Source organism: Centruroides sculpturatus, unplaced genomic scaffold (assembly GCF_000671375.1).
Source record: "Centruroides sculpturatus isolate CEXI.00-Female unplaced genomic scaffold, Cexi_2.0 scaffold20, whole genome shotgun sequence".
Lineage (NCBI taxonomy): Eukaryota > Metazoa > Arthropoda > Arachnida > Scorpiones > Buthidae > Centruroides > Centruroides sculpturatus.
In genome coordinates, this window is record NW_019384333.1 from 329,407 (window position 1) to 348,051 (window position 18,645).

The 18,645-nt window shown below is 32.0% G+C and overlaps 1 protein-coding gene across 1 annotated transcript in view; it reads left to right on the forward strand.

Moving 5' to 3' along the window:
• The first annotated feature begins 14,752 nt into the window (after positions 1-14,752).
• Positions 14,753-18,645, forward strand: part of LOC111631180 (uncharacterized protein DDB_G0290685-like) — a 4,986-nt gene continuing 1,093 nt past the window's right edge. The window contains exons 1-2 of the mRNA XM_023375383.1: positions 14,753-14,786; positions 15,515-17,810. Of these exons, the coding sequence (XP_023231151.1) occupies positions 14,753-14,786; positions 15,515-17,810 (2,330 nt within the window). The remainder of the gene's footprint in view (positions 14,787-15,514; positions 17,811-18,645) is intronic.

The following is an 18,645-nucleotide window of genomic DNA, read 5'->3' on the forward strand; positions in this document are numbered from 1 at the left end:
ATATATTACTTCTTGAAGAAATATAACTTGAACAAAAAAATGTTCTGAAATTTTCGCACAATTTAAATTCCAAGTGCTCCAAGAAAGGAAATTCCTATTCAGTAGACAGAAGATAAAGAACAAAAGACAATATTAGATATACCATTCGACATCATTTCCAATCCATATCCATTAAATTTCTTTTAAAGTTGTAAAAATTTCGATCAGTATTTATAAACGAAATTCCGTCTGACGTCTTTTTTACTTTTATTTTTTGTTTCAATCGATGATTTTCGAAATATAATCGTTTTTCCTACTCTTCTATCAGTTAAAACAGATGTGAAAATAAATCTGTTGAATAGAAATTCTTTGTAAGAATAATTAGTTTTGTACAGTGGAACCTCCAACAACGGCCATATCTTCGGGAACGTTTCTTTTAGAAATGTAATCAGTACGACCTTTAAATGACGGCCATTTTTTATGTTCCTGTCAGTGGCTGTTGTTTAGAAGTTCGACTGTAAATATGTTCTATCCGTTCTTTTCTAAAATTATAATGTATCGTGCTTAGAATTTTTTGTGTGTCTAACATCAAAGTAGGGATTAATTTTAAAATTTCTCCATGTGGCACCTCCAGAGAAAATGTTAAAGGCTCCACGAACATATAGCCCATGTGCTACGTCCTATCAAATCATTCAATTATCGCCTCCATTTTTAGTTTTTTTCGCCCTATAGGGCACTGTTTTTTATACGAGTAACCATCGTGTGTTCATCCAGGTCAACCAAGAGAATGCCAGAGTGGTAAGAGACGGGGCCCGACATATCAGGGACAAACCTGCTGTGAAAACTTGGGATTTTGGATTGGATTCGATCCTGGTCACGTGGTGTTTTCCAGGTTTCCTCCACGTGTTTAATTCCTAAACAGTCTCCAGTTCCTCATGGAAAGACCTTTTTTTGAAAAACATTCTCCCTGGCAGATCGAAGAGTTGCGTTGGTTCCACCAACTGATTTTCCAAAAAATATTCGTAAGCTAATTAATAAGTCAAATAAAATTAATCCTATAAACGATATATAATTATATTGAAATTTCAGTTAAATTCAGAAATCGATCAGATTCAATTGATTGTATAAGGAATTATTCCAAAGGGGAGAGAAATTGGCACTCTCGTTTCGTGTTAGAAACTTATTATTATTTATTATTAGACACTGAAGAAAATCTAGAAAATTAGACGTGATTTGGCTGTTGGTAAGGAGCGAACCCGTGATCAAGTAGCAGTGTTAATTCCCTTATCCGCTTGGCCATTGGTGGGAGAATTTGGGAATATAACCTTCACTTAACTTAGGTATTTCAGATGATTCAAACGAGACATTTTTATTTCCTCGAACTATTGCACTCAGAGAAAATGAAATTGTCCTTTGTAATATATTAAAAAATATAATGGTTATCGGTAAAATCTGAATAAAACTAAAAGTAATATTCAGAAAAGATGGAAATTTGAGAAAATTAAAAAGAATATTTCTCAGGAGATAAACTAGAAGTAGAAATATGTACATTTAGGAACGAATTTTACAATAATATAATATTTCACTTTAAAATTTCAATATCTAAATGAAAAATTTCCAAGATTTATTATTTAGAATCTTTCAAATTAATAATTTTATTGTTTACATTGCTGTTAGAATCAATTATCCTATAGAGATTACTCTAATTTTCTTGAGCAAAATGCAGATTTTTCATTACTTTTTTTTTCTTTTTTATAAAAGAAATTATTATAAACAGATAAATCGATATCGTATTACACTTTCAACTCCAGGATATTCAAATCTCGACGTCGAAATATTGAAGATATTTTTCTAATAATTACTCCTTTTTTGTCATTGAAATATAGAATATCTCACGCTCTTCTCTATCAAACGGAGAAGATCCTTTAAATTGATATACAGGAATTTATTGAGATTTTCTAAGAGAGATTATTTGAGGATTTTCGTGAAAAATTACGGTTTTATTTTAATGCCTTGAAACACATTTAAATGAACTTCAATTAGAATATAAATGGTTTTAAAACTCTAAATTTTATTCTTGGATATTGAAATATTCGAATTTTCTTCTGTACAATTCTTCTGTTCAATTGTACCCGAAAATATTCTCGTAAGTAACGGAAAAATAAAATTTCTTTTGTATTTTTTATTGTTGTAGGACTATTATTAAGTATGAAGCTTCATTGTTCTATACTTTTGATGCATTGTGTTTTTCTTCCAATAAAGCAATATTTCTAATACTACCCACAATGAAGATATATGTCCAATATAACTTTTAATAAAGCTTGGAACTGTTTGAATTGTTGCAGTGCACATCAAAAAGTTGCAGCATGCATGCATCAACAATGGTAATGCAGTGGTTGACCATGAATTAAAACATTGTCCAAATTGACTACTTGATATCTAATTTTTTAAATAAAACAACGTTTTTAATATCAAATTTCGTGTCCTGATAGATCGGACTCGTCCCTCACCATCCTGCCGCACCCCAATGTGAATCTTCTCGAACCCACGATTGGTATGAAAACACGTGAAAAAGTAATGGATTAGTCTCGAACCTTCACAAATTTTTTTTTTTTTTGTGTGTTCTAGAAGCCCATTTTATGTATCGTGAATGTATGGATTTTACAAAGCCTTGTGGCCAGCCCGTTGGCGTGGCGCGAACCCACAACAAACTGCCAGTGTTCAGTGGTTTTATCCACTCAATCCTGTTAGACTTGAACGTGTTTTATACTGTCAAAATTAGCTTTTAGCTCTTCATTTTTAGGAATTTTTGTAGTGTTAGCCTGTGTCGTGGCATTAAAAATTGCTATGCGTGCCACAGATTGCAGAATCCTAATCTAGCCTATCATCTGGTTCATTTACGATCCTTTAAACAAATTTTTATACATATCGGCATTATTGTAATGGTTACAGACATCAAAAACAATGAACATTAATGAAAATCCTTGGCACATTCTACATTGATTCCCGTAATTTCGGCTTTCAAGAAATTCACTTTAACATCTGTAAACGAATTTCTCAGACAACTTTTATATCTCTAAAATAAGAATCAATTCATGCTTTTTCATGCTCATTGCACTTGGTACGCGAGCACATTATGAGGTACTTTCTGAATTTTTTTATTATTTTTCAAAAAGATTATAAACAAAAGCACTTCTATTTTCAGAAGAGAACTTCTTCGTTATTTTGTTCTGTTAAAATAACAAGGAAATTCTTTTCTAAAAAATTGAAGTATTCGAGTGACCACTTTGTACACCAGTCTTCGAGTGGATAAAACTATTGAACCCTAATAGTTGATCGCGGGTTCACGCCTCATTAATGGGCTGACCAGGTAAAGTTTTCCAGATTTCCTTCATTTATCTAACACCTAAATAGTGGTCAGCTTCCCGTAGAAAGTCCTCCAAAGGAGTAGGCACCCAGTTAGCAGTTGCTTTATCTCATCAAGCCAATCAAAGGATCACTAATTATCAATGCAAATCCAACATGTTTGGTTTATAACTGCACCGTTAGATTGCCTCTTATGTCTATGAGGGATTAAATATAGAAGGTTGGAAAACTCCACAAATTTTTGTGGGGTTTTCCAACCTTCTAATCGCCTCACCACCCAGCTGTCCCCCCATTGCGGAACTGATCTAACTCATGAGGAACCTAAAAATAATGCTCTCGTAGTGCCCATAGTTCAAAGAGAATTTTAGATTTTAGTACTCCATAAGACGAAAATATTGTACTATTTTATGTTATATTTTTGATTCAAGCATAATCAAAATTATGTTATCGATTAAAAAAAAACTTTTTTTTTATTCAGAACGAGCAATTATTTATTGTGGCATCGTAACATTATCAGGCTGCAATTTTCCGTCACAATGCTCTCAATTTTAGTAATTCCTTGCCCCTTTACACCATACTTTTCCTGTTAAACAATAAAGTCTCGTCAATCATATATCTAACTCTGTTCAAAAGAAAATTTTTGAATTAACATAACGTGACTTTCGATTGGACTGAAAGTTCTTTATAATTAATCGGGGTCTGCTTTTCATATATGGTCTCGATTTTCATCTATCTCACTCTATTTTCGATATTAAGAAAGGTTAGACAGACAAACCATGCCAGTGGGAATTTCTAGTCTACAGTACAATTTTTAAAAATTGCAGCCCAGTTACACTTGCTGATATTTACTTTAATTTTACGAATAAATATTAAGAAAACATATTAAAATTTCATATATTTAATTTCTGAAGCACGTATTGATAAATTAGTAGGCCCTAATACATGATTTAAAATGAAAAAAAATATATATATATTTTATATAATATAATTTTATTTTTTGTCATTCAATTCAAGTTTATCTTCAATATGTTCCTTTGAATTCATAGAATACAGAGTTACCTTTTATAAATTTCAAAGCCATGAATAAATATTGCTAAGTTCAATGCTCTCTGCATGTACTCTTTCTTATAACATCAGACACATTATTCAAATTTTCTAGTGAAAAGTTATATATAAAAAAATGAAGAAATTGAAATGTTACATATACGGTTTTAAACTTAGCATAACTTATATATTTTTTTCTACATTTTTAAATCTTAAGGCAAGTTTACTTATACCTATCCTAGGCTCTTACATGGACCTAGTAGATTTAAAGTAGCAGCTTTCATTTTTTGATGTCATACATGGAATGTTCTGGCCTTGAGATATCGATAGCCATGCTAGTTGGCATTGGCAGAACACTTGTTTGTCGTAGGTTCCAGCATCACTACAAGGATACCACGTGGAATTTTTTAAATTTAGCACTTAAATAAAAAAGTTCTCATAGAAAACTCTTCTGGGAAGCACTCCCCCCCTATGGCACATATCTCTCAGTTGTTGCGTTGCATTATCCCATTACTTCAATCATTTCAGTTTGATGGCACGTATATTTATTTATACAAGATTTACTTGAAAAATTTTCTTTACAATCAGGTGATTTGAATGAACAGATCGAAATGTAAGTGGTTATATAGAACTAATAGAAAGCCAGGAATGTAACCATATTTAAAATTATAGTAGAATTAAATGACAAAAATGAAACATTCAATACTATAATTTACATCTCAACGGTTGCATTACGAGCTAGATAATTTTAAAATAGATTTTCATAAGTTGCAAAGTACAATAAAACCTGTCTAAACGGAAACCTATCAAACCGGAAATATATTCCTGTTTACGTAGGTTTTACTGTACTTGTAATGTAATTCACAATTATAAATAACATTATTTTTTACTTTCTAAAAATAGAATTTTCAATCGTAAACACGATTAAATCTTTCACAAAAATAGAAACATTGTTGAAGTAACTTCTTAATAGCTTTTATCATTGTGAAAGCTTTAAAAAAAATGCTCTTTCATCTACTTTCTCAGGTATACACATTTTATTATTAAAAATATTTTTACGAAGATATATTTCTCTATATACAGTAAAATATCGGCTAGATGTATTTGTGTAAAGGTTCGATCGTATCATATTAATAAAAGGATAGGACAGATTGAATTTCTACTCCGGTGCTTTGTAAAACGGGGAAGAAGGAAATGGCATGATGTTAATATTGTCATTTTCTTGCGTATGTAGACAATATATTCTATCTGTTCTTTACTTTTCTCTAAATTATAGATAAAACATGTCGTTCGTATATGCAGAAAAACTGCAATCTTGTGATATTACAGAAATATTAAGTCACAGACTGAAAAATTATCTGGCTATATATTGATGGTAGTTAATGTATCTATTCCCATTTTTTAAAACCTCCCCATTCGCCGAGAATACTATCAGAACACTTGTTACCTCTTGAGCTAGTATTATGAAGAATACTATCAAAATATTTGTTGGCTCTTAAACTAGTACTCTCTTGTATTATCCAGAATTGTATCTAAACACACTGTATTCACTGGTATTATTCAGAACACTATCAGAATACTTGGTCTCTAGCCACGTGGAAGTTTCTGTGTTATCTTCACGTGTTTAATACTTAAATAAGGGCAGTTTCTTACAGAATAAACCTCCATTTTGAAAAATCTCCCAAGTGTTGCATTGTCTTATTCCATAAATCCAGTCACCTTTTATTAAGACAAATACAAATTAATTTGTATGTTTTTATTTTTTTATTTAATAAGGTTGCAAAATAAATTTTTAAATTATTCTTCTCATAAATTCATTCGTAATTATCCCGAATTTATTTCGTCGAAACAAAGTATATGTTAAAGAAGTCATTTTGATTGTGAATTTATTAACTTAATAAAAATAAAAATGTCGTGTAGAAAATACTAATATATTTATTTAAACATTCATATGCTTACTTTAATTAAAATAGCATTCTTTACGGCAATAAACATTAATTTTGTTGCCTAATTTTATTCGAGAATAAAAATTTTTCAAAAAAAAAAAAAAAAATTTACAGGGCAATATAATTAAGGTAAATTTTTAACAATTTAAAAATAAATGTTAGCTACTTATACTTTATTTTATGAAGGTTTACATTTATTGCAATTCATTCTACCTTTACTGAAAAAAACAGGGTGGCCTAAAAGTCAGTTAACCAATGTAGAGGTTAAATTGCTGCCTGATTTAATTATTTAAATACTTAATTAAAAATCCAGTTTCCATTCTGGAATACACGAAATACTGTTAGCTGACTTATAAGCCATCTTTTATGCGTTATAAATCAGTAAAATATGTTGATTCTTTCCGTTCTGTGGGCATTAAAAAAGGGCCTTTGTTTTCATACTTATCGTGCGATTAGCCAGGCCCACAATGTGGAGCGATTGGGTGGTGAGGAATGGAGCCCATCGTATCCGAGATCAATCACTGATGAAAAATTACAGGGATATTTACGGGATATTAGCTCTTAGTTTTATATTTTACACACGAATAAAATCCAGAAAGTTTTACATGGAAACTCATTGGTAGGGTACATATGGGTGACTCGCTCCTATTAAATGTTTGGCATGTAAAAAAAACCCAGAAAATTCTACGTTGCAATCATATTGACGGATTGCTAACCCGCAACAATCTACTTCTTCAATGGTTTAATCCACTCAACTATCGCTGGCACATCTAAAATATTAAATTCCGATTAAAACCACTTTAAAAAATAACATTTTAATAAAATTTCATTGTTAGCTTTAAATTATTAGGATATTTTTTAATCTTTAATAAATTTTAAGTTTATAAAATGTCTAAAATGAGTTAACTAATTAATTAACGTCATTAAAATTAGTACCAAAATTTGCCACTGCGGCAATTTTGGCGCTGCGAGTAACGAAAAAAAAGCAATTTAAATTGTGAACATACTTTCAAAATGCAAGCCTTCAAAATCTACGTATGAGCAGTTTCTTATGTTCAGCCGCTGAACACACTGTTCAATGGCTGAACATACAGAATGGGATTATATTGAGCAGTATCTTCTTCATCGCTAAGGTTTCTGTATTGCATGTGTCTTCTACAGGTAAAATGTCTATTGCTTGCAGCGCTAAAAGTGCCATAGTGCTGAGTTTTTGTACTAATTCGCAAAACTACCCTTATAATATCCAATTACAAAAAAAAAAGAAGCAGCAAGAGTATTTTTATGCCCACTTGACCACTTGAGCACGAGCAGTATCCTGCGGGCGAGACAAATCCCTCGTTAACAAATTACGCGTGTAAAGCGAAACAAATATAATTCAATCCTTTCAGTTACATGAAATAATAATGTAATTACTATTTGATAATTTATATTAAATTGGTGCCCTATGCATGGAATAAGTTAATCAATTTTAACTTTCACAATTGCTCTGGTTGTATTTCGCGATTGGAAATCTCGGAGATAAATTACTAATTAACTGTAGTGGGCATTGTTTAGTTAATTTTACAACTTATTCTATCGATTAATGAAGAAAACAAAACAGTAAATTAAGCAGTTTAATACGCAATATAAATAGAAGTGATGGGCAATGATTTGGTTTATTTATTCAAGACAACACGACACATGAAGGGATTTCTATGGGGAAACTGGTTCCTATTTACCTTTTACAAACGTGAAGAAATTCCGAAAACTCAACGTGACCTGCCCGTTGGCCAGGCGCGAACCCGCGACTAACTACCATTGTTCGCTGGTTTAATCCACTCAGGGGCTGGTGGATACACGTGGTTATGGTAAACTGGCTTGTCTGTTACTATCAAATAACACAGCAAGCTGCATTGTGGTCAGTAGTTCACTCATGCTGGGCAGTTTAGTAGAGACAAAGCAAAGATTTTTTGATCTTCCACATAGGAAATTGGGCATAAAAGCAGAAATTCGTTTAAAAAAAAGAGCATAAGTGAATTTAATATAATAAAATATACTCTAGAAAAACTTTTGTGTTAATTTATGTGCCTTTTATCTTTTTTTTTATATATTTTCACGTTTTTTTAATCATTTATCAGTGTTAAAGACTCATTAGTTGTCTGATTTTTTGCCTTCTCTACTTTTTATGTTCTCAACTGTTTCATTAGATAAGTTAATATTTTGTGTTCTTTTTATGCTGGAAATGCAAAAATAAATACCAAAATATTATGGATTAAGAATAATTAATGTTATTATTCAGTATTCTTAGCTCATGTTTTGTCTTCTCGATTGTTTAATCGAAAATTTATGGGGAATTTTAAAATTTAAATTCTGTGTAGAAAAGATCTCAAACACTAATTTNTCTTTCTTTTATTAATAAAATGATATTATTTTCAGTATTTTATTATTAAACTTTTTAAATTAAATTTATAGTTTAATTTATCTCTTTCTCTATATATATAAATATAGATGGATAAAATAGAATATCCAACTGTTTTCTATACACTTCTATACTCTTTGATCGATCTGCGCCAACTTTTTCATACTTATTTTCTAGAACCCTGCGGAAAATATAAACTTACTACGAAACCTGAACATCCTCCTCTTCCCCTGATTTTATTCCCTGTTAACTCCTAAACTTTTTGACCGATTTGCATCAATTCTTTCATGCTTATCTTCTAGAACCCTGCAGTAAACATAGGTCTACCATGAAATCTGGGCACTCCCAATTTCATCCCCCTTCTAACTCTTAAACTTTTTTACTTATCTGCGCCAACTTATCCACACTTATTTTCCAGAACCATGCGGAATGGAATATCAAACGAAAACCTGCCAAAATAGAAAAAAATTCCGGCTTACACATGTTGTTTAAAGACATTATGTCGTTTTTCGAAGGTGGCCGTTGTTTAGGGGTTATTTTATATGTATTCTTTTGGAAGATTTATTTATTTATTTACTTCTTTCGATGGATCAAAGTTAAAGAATTATTTTGAGAACGAAAGTTGAAACCTGTATAAAATGGTCGAATAAGAAATTCTTCAAATTGTATTTAACTAATTATTTAACTAATGATTCATGGAGAGAGAAAAAAACAAAATAAAAGAATTTGATTTCTATGAGATTTTAATGACTACAAGCAGGAAATAAGTGATTCTGTAAAACATTTAAGCCCTCATTGAGTAAATCTAAAGAGGAGTGATGTCAAGTTGAAACTCTCGCCATGATGAAGAACCTGTTTAAAAGTTTCTACAGAGATTTCATCACGAAAAAACTTTAATTTCTTTTACACACATGGATTAATTGTACTGTAAATAAGTGAAAAAGAATTTTAATTTCTTTGAATTTTTTTATTATAATTATACAATTAAATTGCGTGGAAATGTTATATTTTTGTGGTAAGTAATCGCTTTATTCAAACTTTTCGTTCTACAATTTATTCAAATTTAAATAATTAATATAAATATTATAGTATGTGTTTGTAATTTATTTAAGTAGGCCTATTACTTAGTCCAACTTTTGCTGTTTAATTTGATAACTAGAGCACATTTTGTAACAATTTCTTGTGTTTTTTCGCTAACAGAATTCGCATCTTTCCATGTAATATGCTTAGTGGCTGAAAGCACTAAACACTGTCGTGGGTTCGAGCCTCACGTGGGTTTTTCTGTGTGTCCTTCACGTGTCTAACACCTAAATAGGGCCCACCTTTATACCTAAACTCCTCTCGTCTAACACCTAAATGGTGCCCAATTTCTCATTGAAAGTTTTCTAGTTAAATAGGACCGATTTAAATGTTAAACACGTGACAGAAACCTAGAAAATTGTACATGGAGAGCCCGTTGGTGAGGAGCGAACCCGCGACCAGTGTACGATGGTGTTATCCAATCGGGTACTCGGCCGCGTAATAAATTTTAACAAGAGCAATAATAGTAACGCAGAATTTAAAGTTTATTTAGAAAATTTACAAAATTAAAGGTTCAAAATCTTATACGAGTCTTCGAAAACTTGATAACAATTTCTGGAATTTAAATGAAATTCCTTCCGAATTTTTCGGATTAATATAAAAATAAAGTATGATTATGAAGGAAATTAAATAAAATTTAATTGCTAATTGTTAATATTTAAATGGAAATGACCCAAAATGAGGGAACTGATGATGAAAGAAGTGGCTTGACACATCCGAAACTGGCCGCCCCCGAAAAATTCCTGGAGTGGGTTTCGAATGCTTGGATTCGATCTTAAATTCCCCAGAGCGGTAGCTTGGAGCCTTATAGCTTGGGACCTTACAGCCTGAGGCCTTAACCGCAACATAGTACTAATGAACTTGCATTGCTTTAGTGTTTATTCATTAATAAGACAAAGATATTTAGCAACTATTCTCGAAATTCTTGCTATTTTTTTTTTTTAGTTTTATTATAATTTTATAATTTTCGTTAGCCGTTAGTAGTCGAATGTATACAACCACTAAACATTGGCAGAAGGTCTTGGGGTTCGTGCCTTATTTCAGGTATTTTTTTTATTAAATAGGGCCAATTTCCCATAAAATGGCATTTCCCTTTGACAGATTGCACTTTTATTTCTGGTTTTCTTCTCATGTACGATACTAAATAGGGGTAGTTTTTCATAGAATGGTATTCTCCCATTGGCAGATGGCCTTTCTCTCATTCCCAAACTATGTAATTTTTGCTTTGTTCTATCAAATTAATATTCTTCTAGAGTTTAATTCGTAATAAATCGCTCAAAATTTGCTTAAAATAAAGTAAATTTTATGTAAAAATCAAAGATTAAGCAGCAACAAATTTTATTTTGGTTTCTCAGTGAGTAGCTTAATAAAAAAAAAAAAAAAAAAGATATTCTAAGTATCTTATCTTTAAATGTTAACTGTTATCGGGACACGATTTATGCTTGTCTAACAAGTCCGAAAATCACATTACCCATTCGAGATAACCTGAGAAACTTTGAAAACAAAACAATTGATCAGTAATTACTCAATTCGTATTCGTTTCCTATCTCGAAAATTAGTTTTAATCTTGCCTCACAAACCAGATAATTCTTATTATAAAATATTAAATTTGACCATGTCGTTGAAACAATTTAATGTACCTGTACTTAGGAATTTCTTAATATTCGCATCAAAATTCCTAAAATAGCATTTTTATAGGCATAACTACGTTCCTAATTCATTAATTTGTAGTTATATCAGTCATTTTCTCTTTTTTCTCATCCTTTACTCTATTTCTTTCTTCATTAGACTCTTGAGCAGTGCCAAATATTAGTACAAAAACAAAGTGTTTATGGGCATAATTACGTTCGTAATTCCTTAACTGAGGCCTTCTCTTCCCATTATCATCCCCCTCAATCTCTTCTCTTCTTCAACTTATACTTCACTAAGCCCTATCTGTTGCATTTCACTGATTTTCAGCTTCAATTTTGAGCAATAAACCTAATCAAAATATTATTAAGATAGATTATTCTATGAATTATACACATTAATCATGATTTCTCAGGAAGTTGTATACATTTAATTATTAATTAGTCAAATACACAGCTTATAATTCAATAAACAATTGTAACTTAATTAAGATCTTTCGTAAAACTTCTTTCTATTTCAGGAATAATGTAAATAAATGATACAAAATTTCTATTAAAAATTTTTAAATTATTCAAAGTTGATGTTAATTTCTATCAGATTAAAAAAAAAAAATTATCCAGCGACGAGTTGCATAACTTTCCAGGCAAAAAAAGTTAAAATTGCATGTTGCGCCATCTGTTATCAGATTTTTATTTTAAAATTTTTTAAATATTATTATTATTATTATTATAAAAATGTCTGAATTTTTAGGGTAGAGACGTGTTTTATAAATGCTAATAACAAGTTCAATCGCACTCCAGATATACACAAGTGACCCTGTCTATCTCCTCAACCGCTCGATCTTTAACCACCAAAATTTAAGAGTCAAGGCCCCTAACACACACGAACTTCCCTGCAAAATTTCGGGAAATTTTCGACAAATACACAGGAGTTATTAAGCTTTAAATTGGAAGAACCCCGCCCCAAATACACAAACATTAACGTCCATACACACATGAAAACGCCCAAATTTTTTGAATTTCTCGACGATTCGAGGCCCCCTCTCCGTTATAGTAAATGAAAAAAAAACCTCAAAATAACGCTAAATTTCGATATATCCGTTTATTTAAGTTTCTTCTAGAGAGGGGTTTTTTCCCTCGTATGAGAATGGTAATCCTTATTTTAAATAAATAAACAATATTTTAAATTTAATCCACATTTTTCTAACTTAAACATAATTTATAATTTATTATCTCAGCATATTTTCGAGTAATCGAATTAAAAAAAAAAATTACTTTTCGTTAAGCAAACAGACGGACAAACACACGCACCAAAAGAAAACAAAAATTATTTACTGCTTCTCGTTAATTTAATATTTATGGAAATTTAGGATAGGATTTATCACTAAAATTCACCTTTTTTTTCGAGTTTATATTACAAATTTGTTGCCTTCTTATACGTTTTACAACAACACAGAGACAGATTTGCACCTAAATAAGTTACTGTTTAAGGGCCTTACATTAAGGGTCTATAGCTAGAGCCTTTGCACTTTTATACGTATTATTATTTAAAGCAGGTAAAGGGCCTCTTGTATGTTACATTATAGACCCACAACAAGTATAAATTCCGGCCTTGCAACAATATAAACACAAATTGACAAATTAACAGAGTCGATCTCTTCTTTGAGGCCTTCCTCTGCTTACATTACAAATTAAATAATAAATATTTGATGCCCTCTTACATTTTTCGTACTTGTAAACAGCGTAGGGCCTCGGAGAAGGACTTCAAAATTTATTACTTTATTCTTAAAGAATCGTTTTAAGTTAGAAATTGTTGGTTCGAGTGTGATTTTGTAGAATGGATTTGAGAAAATTCGAAGTTTTGTAGAGTCTAAAAAGATGTCCTGAGGCCTTTCAAGAAATTCAATAAATTTTTTACTCTTGATTCAAACATCTTTTCTTTCCTAACTTGAATAAATATCTTTTTGGTAAAGTTAATGAGATTATAAAGGATGATAACAAATCGATTTTAATTACCATTAATTTATACGTTAATTAAGGGATAATCTCATAAAAGATTCAGTAAATAGTGTTATTTTTTTTTATATAATCTTATAGAGTTTTAAATTAGTTAACTGAGTTTTTGAAACTTTACCTGTTTTTTCCATAAAAACATGAGAATTTCGGTGATTAAGTACCAGCGGAGGGTCTTTAAATTTCGAAATTCCATATGCAAAAGTATATATAATATTTGTTAATATATTGCATACATCATTGCTCACACAGTTGCACACATTTCATCACTACACCTACACTTGTACACATACTGCATCATTGTACACACACCTGGCATTGTATACAAAATTGCATGACATATTTTGTATAACATTAATAATTTTCGTGTCTAATTTGCAATAAATTATTTATTCAATAGAATATTACAGTCGAACCTCCAATAACGGTCACAGACATAGGCCTTTGGAATGATCTTGGTGGAGGTTAATGGGATGCAACTTCTATAGAATACGTGTTCTATGGAATTTAGAACTGCAAAAATCGCTTGCTATTTCACGAAACCAATGTCTTTACTGTCAAGAAGACAGTGAAGAGTTTATCCTTTTACATATGGACATTATCGTGTTTGAAAATTAAATATGCACCCACATCATACCAGCAGAGTGAAGTTCTAAAAGCCAATCTCTGATGCTTCTTCCTGCAGAAACAGGAAGCTCAATGCCATCCCAAACCATTATAACACCCCATAAACAATGTAAAAAAAGCACTGGCAAACGAGCCTCTACGATGTTTACGAGAGTGTATGGGGTTCTGCACTCTCTCCAGTCAATAAACACAACATTGCCCCATTCATTCAATGTCGATGTTGTTGACACCATCTTAAATGGTCTCTTCTTTCTACAAAGGTTAATGGAATGCAACTTACTGGGCATGTGGCAAAAAGACCATTTGCCTGAAGCTTCCTGTAGACAGCTTGTTGTAAAACTCTAACAGCTCTGCAGAGAACTGCCTACCAGACATTCTTCTGTTACGACACGCTGTCAGAGTCGAACAGCCATCCTATTAAGGGGTGGTAACTCTTTGATGTCACTTTAACGTCCGATATCTTCTGTTTTTTTGAAGTCTGGATATAACGTTGTGCAATGCACAATCTGTCAGCTCTTCTAGCCTTCCAATAATTCTCCCTTTCATAAAATCGTCTTTTGTAGCATTATCACTGTCAGTATTATATATTAATACAGTAACAAACTGTCCTCGATGATCACAACAGAAACGATGATGTGTGTTTATGGGGCCTGCATATTTACCTTAAACCTATGTTTTTTAATGGAACATTTGACTACACTCCGGGTATTTTAACACGAGAATGTTCTGTTTATTTTTACTTTATCTATGGATTACTTTTGCTTAATTTACGAATAATTATGCATATTTTTCTACATATGCGTGACTTATTCTTTTTACATTACGTCCCTGCATCAATTATATCGCAATAAATGAATAAAAAAAAAAATAATAAGCTCAGATATATCTCTTTATATTATTATCTTTTATAAATTAAATAGTTATAAAGTTAACTCAATTATTTTTATAATTTTCTGTCAATAACAATAAAAGAATACAGTAACGTGACAGAATATTTACTCGTAATTAATATGCTTATTGAGATATAACGTAACAATTATTAGAATCGTCATCAATGAGTTTTCTTTTTTCTAATTGTTACGTCATAGTTCATTCAGTTTAATCTGAATCTGAATGAAACGATGACGCAACAATACGAGTATATTTCGTCGTGATTTTCACGTTACGATTTATTTTATACAACAATTAAAACGTCAATATCAATGAGTTTTTTCGTAATTAAAATTACACGACTCTAATGTTAATTAAAGGGAAATTATGACGTACAAGGAAAGTGCACGTTTAAAATCGAGAGAGCATATATTTTAAATAAAAAATAAATTAAAATTGCAGATTCACGTCACAATAAAATAATTGCTCGTTAGTTAAATGGTTTATTATATTGTTTATCCTTCATTAAAACGAAATAAAAAAAATTCATAATNATAATGAAGGTTTTGTGAGGAAGAGTACGTATTTTGGAGAGGATAATGAAGGTTTTGTGAGGAAGAGTACGTATTTTGGAGAGGATAATGAAGGTTTTGTGAGGAAGAGTACGTATTTTGGAGAGGATAATGAAGGTTTTGTGAGGAAGAGTACGTATTTTGGAGAGGATAATGAAGGTTTTGTGAGGAAGAGTACGTATTTTGGAGAGGATAATGAAGGTTTTGTGAGGAAGAGTACGTATTTTGGAGAGGATAATGAAGGTTTTGTGAGGAAGAGTACGTATTTTGGAGAGGATAATGAAGGTTTTGTGAGGAAGAGTACGTATTTTGGAGAGGATAATGAAGGTTTTGTGAGGAAGAGTACGTATTTTGGAGAGGATAATGAAGGTTTTGTGAGGAAGAGTACGTATTTTGGAGAGGATAATGAAGGTTTTGTGAGGAAGAGTACGTATTTTGGAGAGGATAATGAAGGTTTTGTGAGGAAGAGTACGTATTTTGGAGAGGATAATGAAGGTTTTGTGAGGAAGAGTACGTATTTTGGAGAGGATAATGAAGGTTTTGTGAGGAAGAGTACGTATTTTGGAGAGGATAATGAAGGTTTTGTGAGGAAGAGTACGTATTTTGGAGAGGATAATGAAGGTTTTGTGAGGAAGAGTACGTATTTTGGAGAGGATAATGAAGGTTTTGTGAGGAAGAGTACGTATTTTGGAGAGGATAATGAAGGTTTTGTGAGGAAGAGTACGTATTTTGGAGAGGATAATGAAGGTTTTGTGAGGAAGAGTACGTATTTTGGAGAGGATAATGAAGGTTTTGTGAGGAAGAGTACGTATTTTGGAGAGGATAATGAAGGTTTTGTGAGGAAGAGTACGTATTTTGGAGAGGATAATGAAGGTTTTGTGAGGAAGAGTACGTATTTTGGAGAGGATAATGAAGGTTTTGTGAGGAAGAGTACGTATTTTGGAGAGGATAATGAAGGTTTTGTGAGGAAGAGTACGTATTTTGGAGAGGATAATGAAGGTTTTGTGAGGAAGAGTACGTATTTTGGAGAGGATAATGAAGGTTTTGTGAGGAAGAGTACGTATTTTGGAGAGGATAATGAAGGTTTTGTGAGGAAGAGTACGTATTTTGGAGAGGATAATGAAGGTTTTGTGAGGAAGAGTACGTATTTTGGAGAGGATAATGAAGGTTTTGTGAGGAAGAGTACGTATTTTGGAGAGGATAATGAAGGTTTTGTGAGGAAGAGTACGTATTTTGGAGAGGATAATGAAGGTTTTGTGAGGAAGAGTACGTATTTTGGAGAGGATAATGAAGGTTTTGTGAGGAAGAGTACGTATTTTGGAGAGGATAATGAAGGTTTTGTGAGGAAGAGTACGTATTTTGGAGAGGATAATGAAGGTTTTGTGAGGAAGAGTACGTATTTTGGAGAGGATAATGAAGGTTTTGTGAGGAAGAGTACGTATTTTGGAGAGGATAATGAAGGTTTTGTGAGGAAGAGTACGTATTTTGGAGAGGATAATGAAGGTTTTGTGAGGAAGAGTACGTATTTTGGAGAGGATAATGAAGGTTTTGTGAGGAAGAGTACGTATTTTGGAGAGGATAATGAAGGTTTTGTGAGGAAGAGTACGTATTTTGGAGAGGATAATGAAGGTTTTGTGAGGAAGAGTACGTATTTTGGAGAGGATAATGAAGGTTTTGTGAGGAAGAGTACGTATTTTGGAGAGGATAATGAAGGTTTTGTGAGGAAGAGTACGTATTTTGGAGAGGATAATGAAGGTTTTGTGAGGAAGAGTACGTATTTTGGAGAGGATAATGAAGGTTTTGTGAGGAAGAGTACGTATTTTGGAGAGGATAATGAAGGTTTTGTGAGGAAGAGTACGTATTTTGGAGAGGATAATGAAGGTTTTGTGAGGAAGAGTACGTATTTTGGAGAGGATAATGAAGGTTTTGTGAGGAAGAGTACGTATTTTGGAGAGGATAATGAAGGTTTTGTGAGGAAGAGTACGTATTTTGGAGAGGATAATGAAGGTTTTGTGAGGAAGAGTACGTATTTTGGAGAGGATAATGAAGGTTTTGTGAGGAAGAGTACGTATTTTGGAGAGGATAATGAAGGTTTTGTGAGGAAGAGTACGTATTTTGGAGAGGATAATGAAGATTTTGTGAGGAAGAGTACGTATTTTGGGGAGGATAATGAAAATTTTGTGAGGCAGAGTACGTATTTTGGGGAGGATAATGAAGTTTTTGGGAGGAAGAGTACGTATTTTGGGGAGGATAATGAAAATTTTGTGAGGAAGAGAACAAATTTTTGGTAAGTAGAATATAGTATTTGGAGTGGAGGGCAGTTTTTGGGTTACAGTGCAGTTTTTGTCGAGTACAATGGAATACAGTTGCGTGGAGTAAAGCACAATTTTGGGGGAGTACCCAGTACTTTCTGTGCTGTAGAGTACATTATTTGAGGAGTATAGTGCAGTTTTTATGGGAATTAGAGTGCAGCTTTGTGGGGGTAGAGTACATTTTTGCTGGAACACAGTAAATTTTTTTTTGGAATTCAGAATATATTTTCTTAACCTGAAAGCATCAATAAAAACACTGTATAAATTTTACACTTAAGTAAAAGAAACGACCGCCATAATATATTGGTGGAACTATCGTAATATATATGCTTTAAATACAGTCGACCCCCCTATAACGTACGTTCCTATAACAACAATTCCTATAACGTAGCGAAAAAATTGTAGCAACTTTCGTATAACGTACCTCCTATAACGTCGTTTCGCGAGAAGATTGATAGAGTCTGGACCAATAGTGGATGAGCAGCCGAACTACTTACCTCCGACCCTGCGCCACGCTACGGAGCGGCTAAATTGAGTTTGCTATCGTCTGTTTAGTATTATATATAAATTATATATAAATTAGGTACTGTACATATAATTATATATTAATTATATATAAATTAGGTACTGTATATATAATTATATATTAACTTAATTTATTGTAACTTTATTATAATTATATATATGCTTTCTGCCGCCTGGCAACACGCTACGGAGATTTTAGGCTAGTAAGTTGAGTTTATTATCGTCTGCACAGTATGTAAATTAGGTACCGTAAGTCTAATACAGCACTAATTTTATACATTTCTT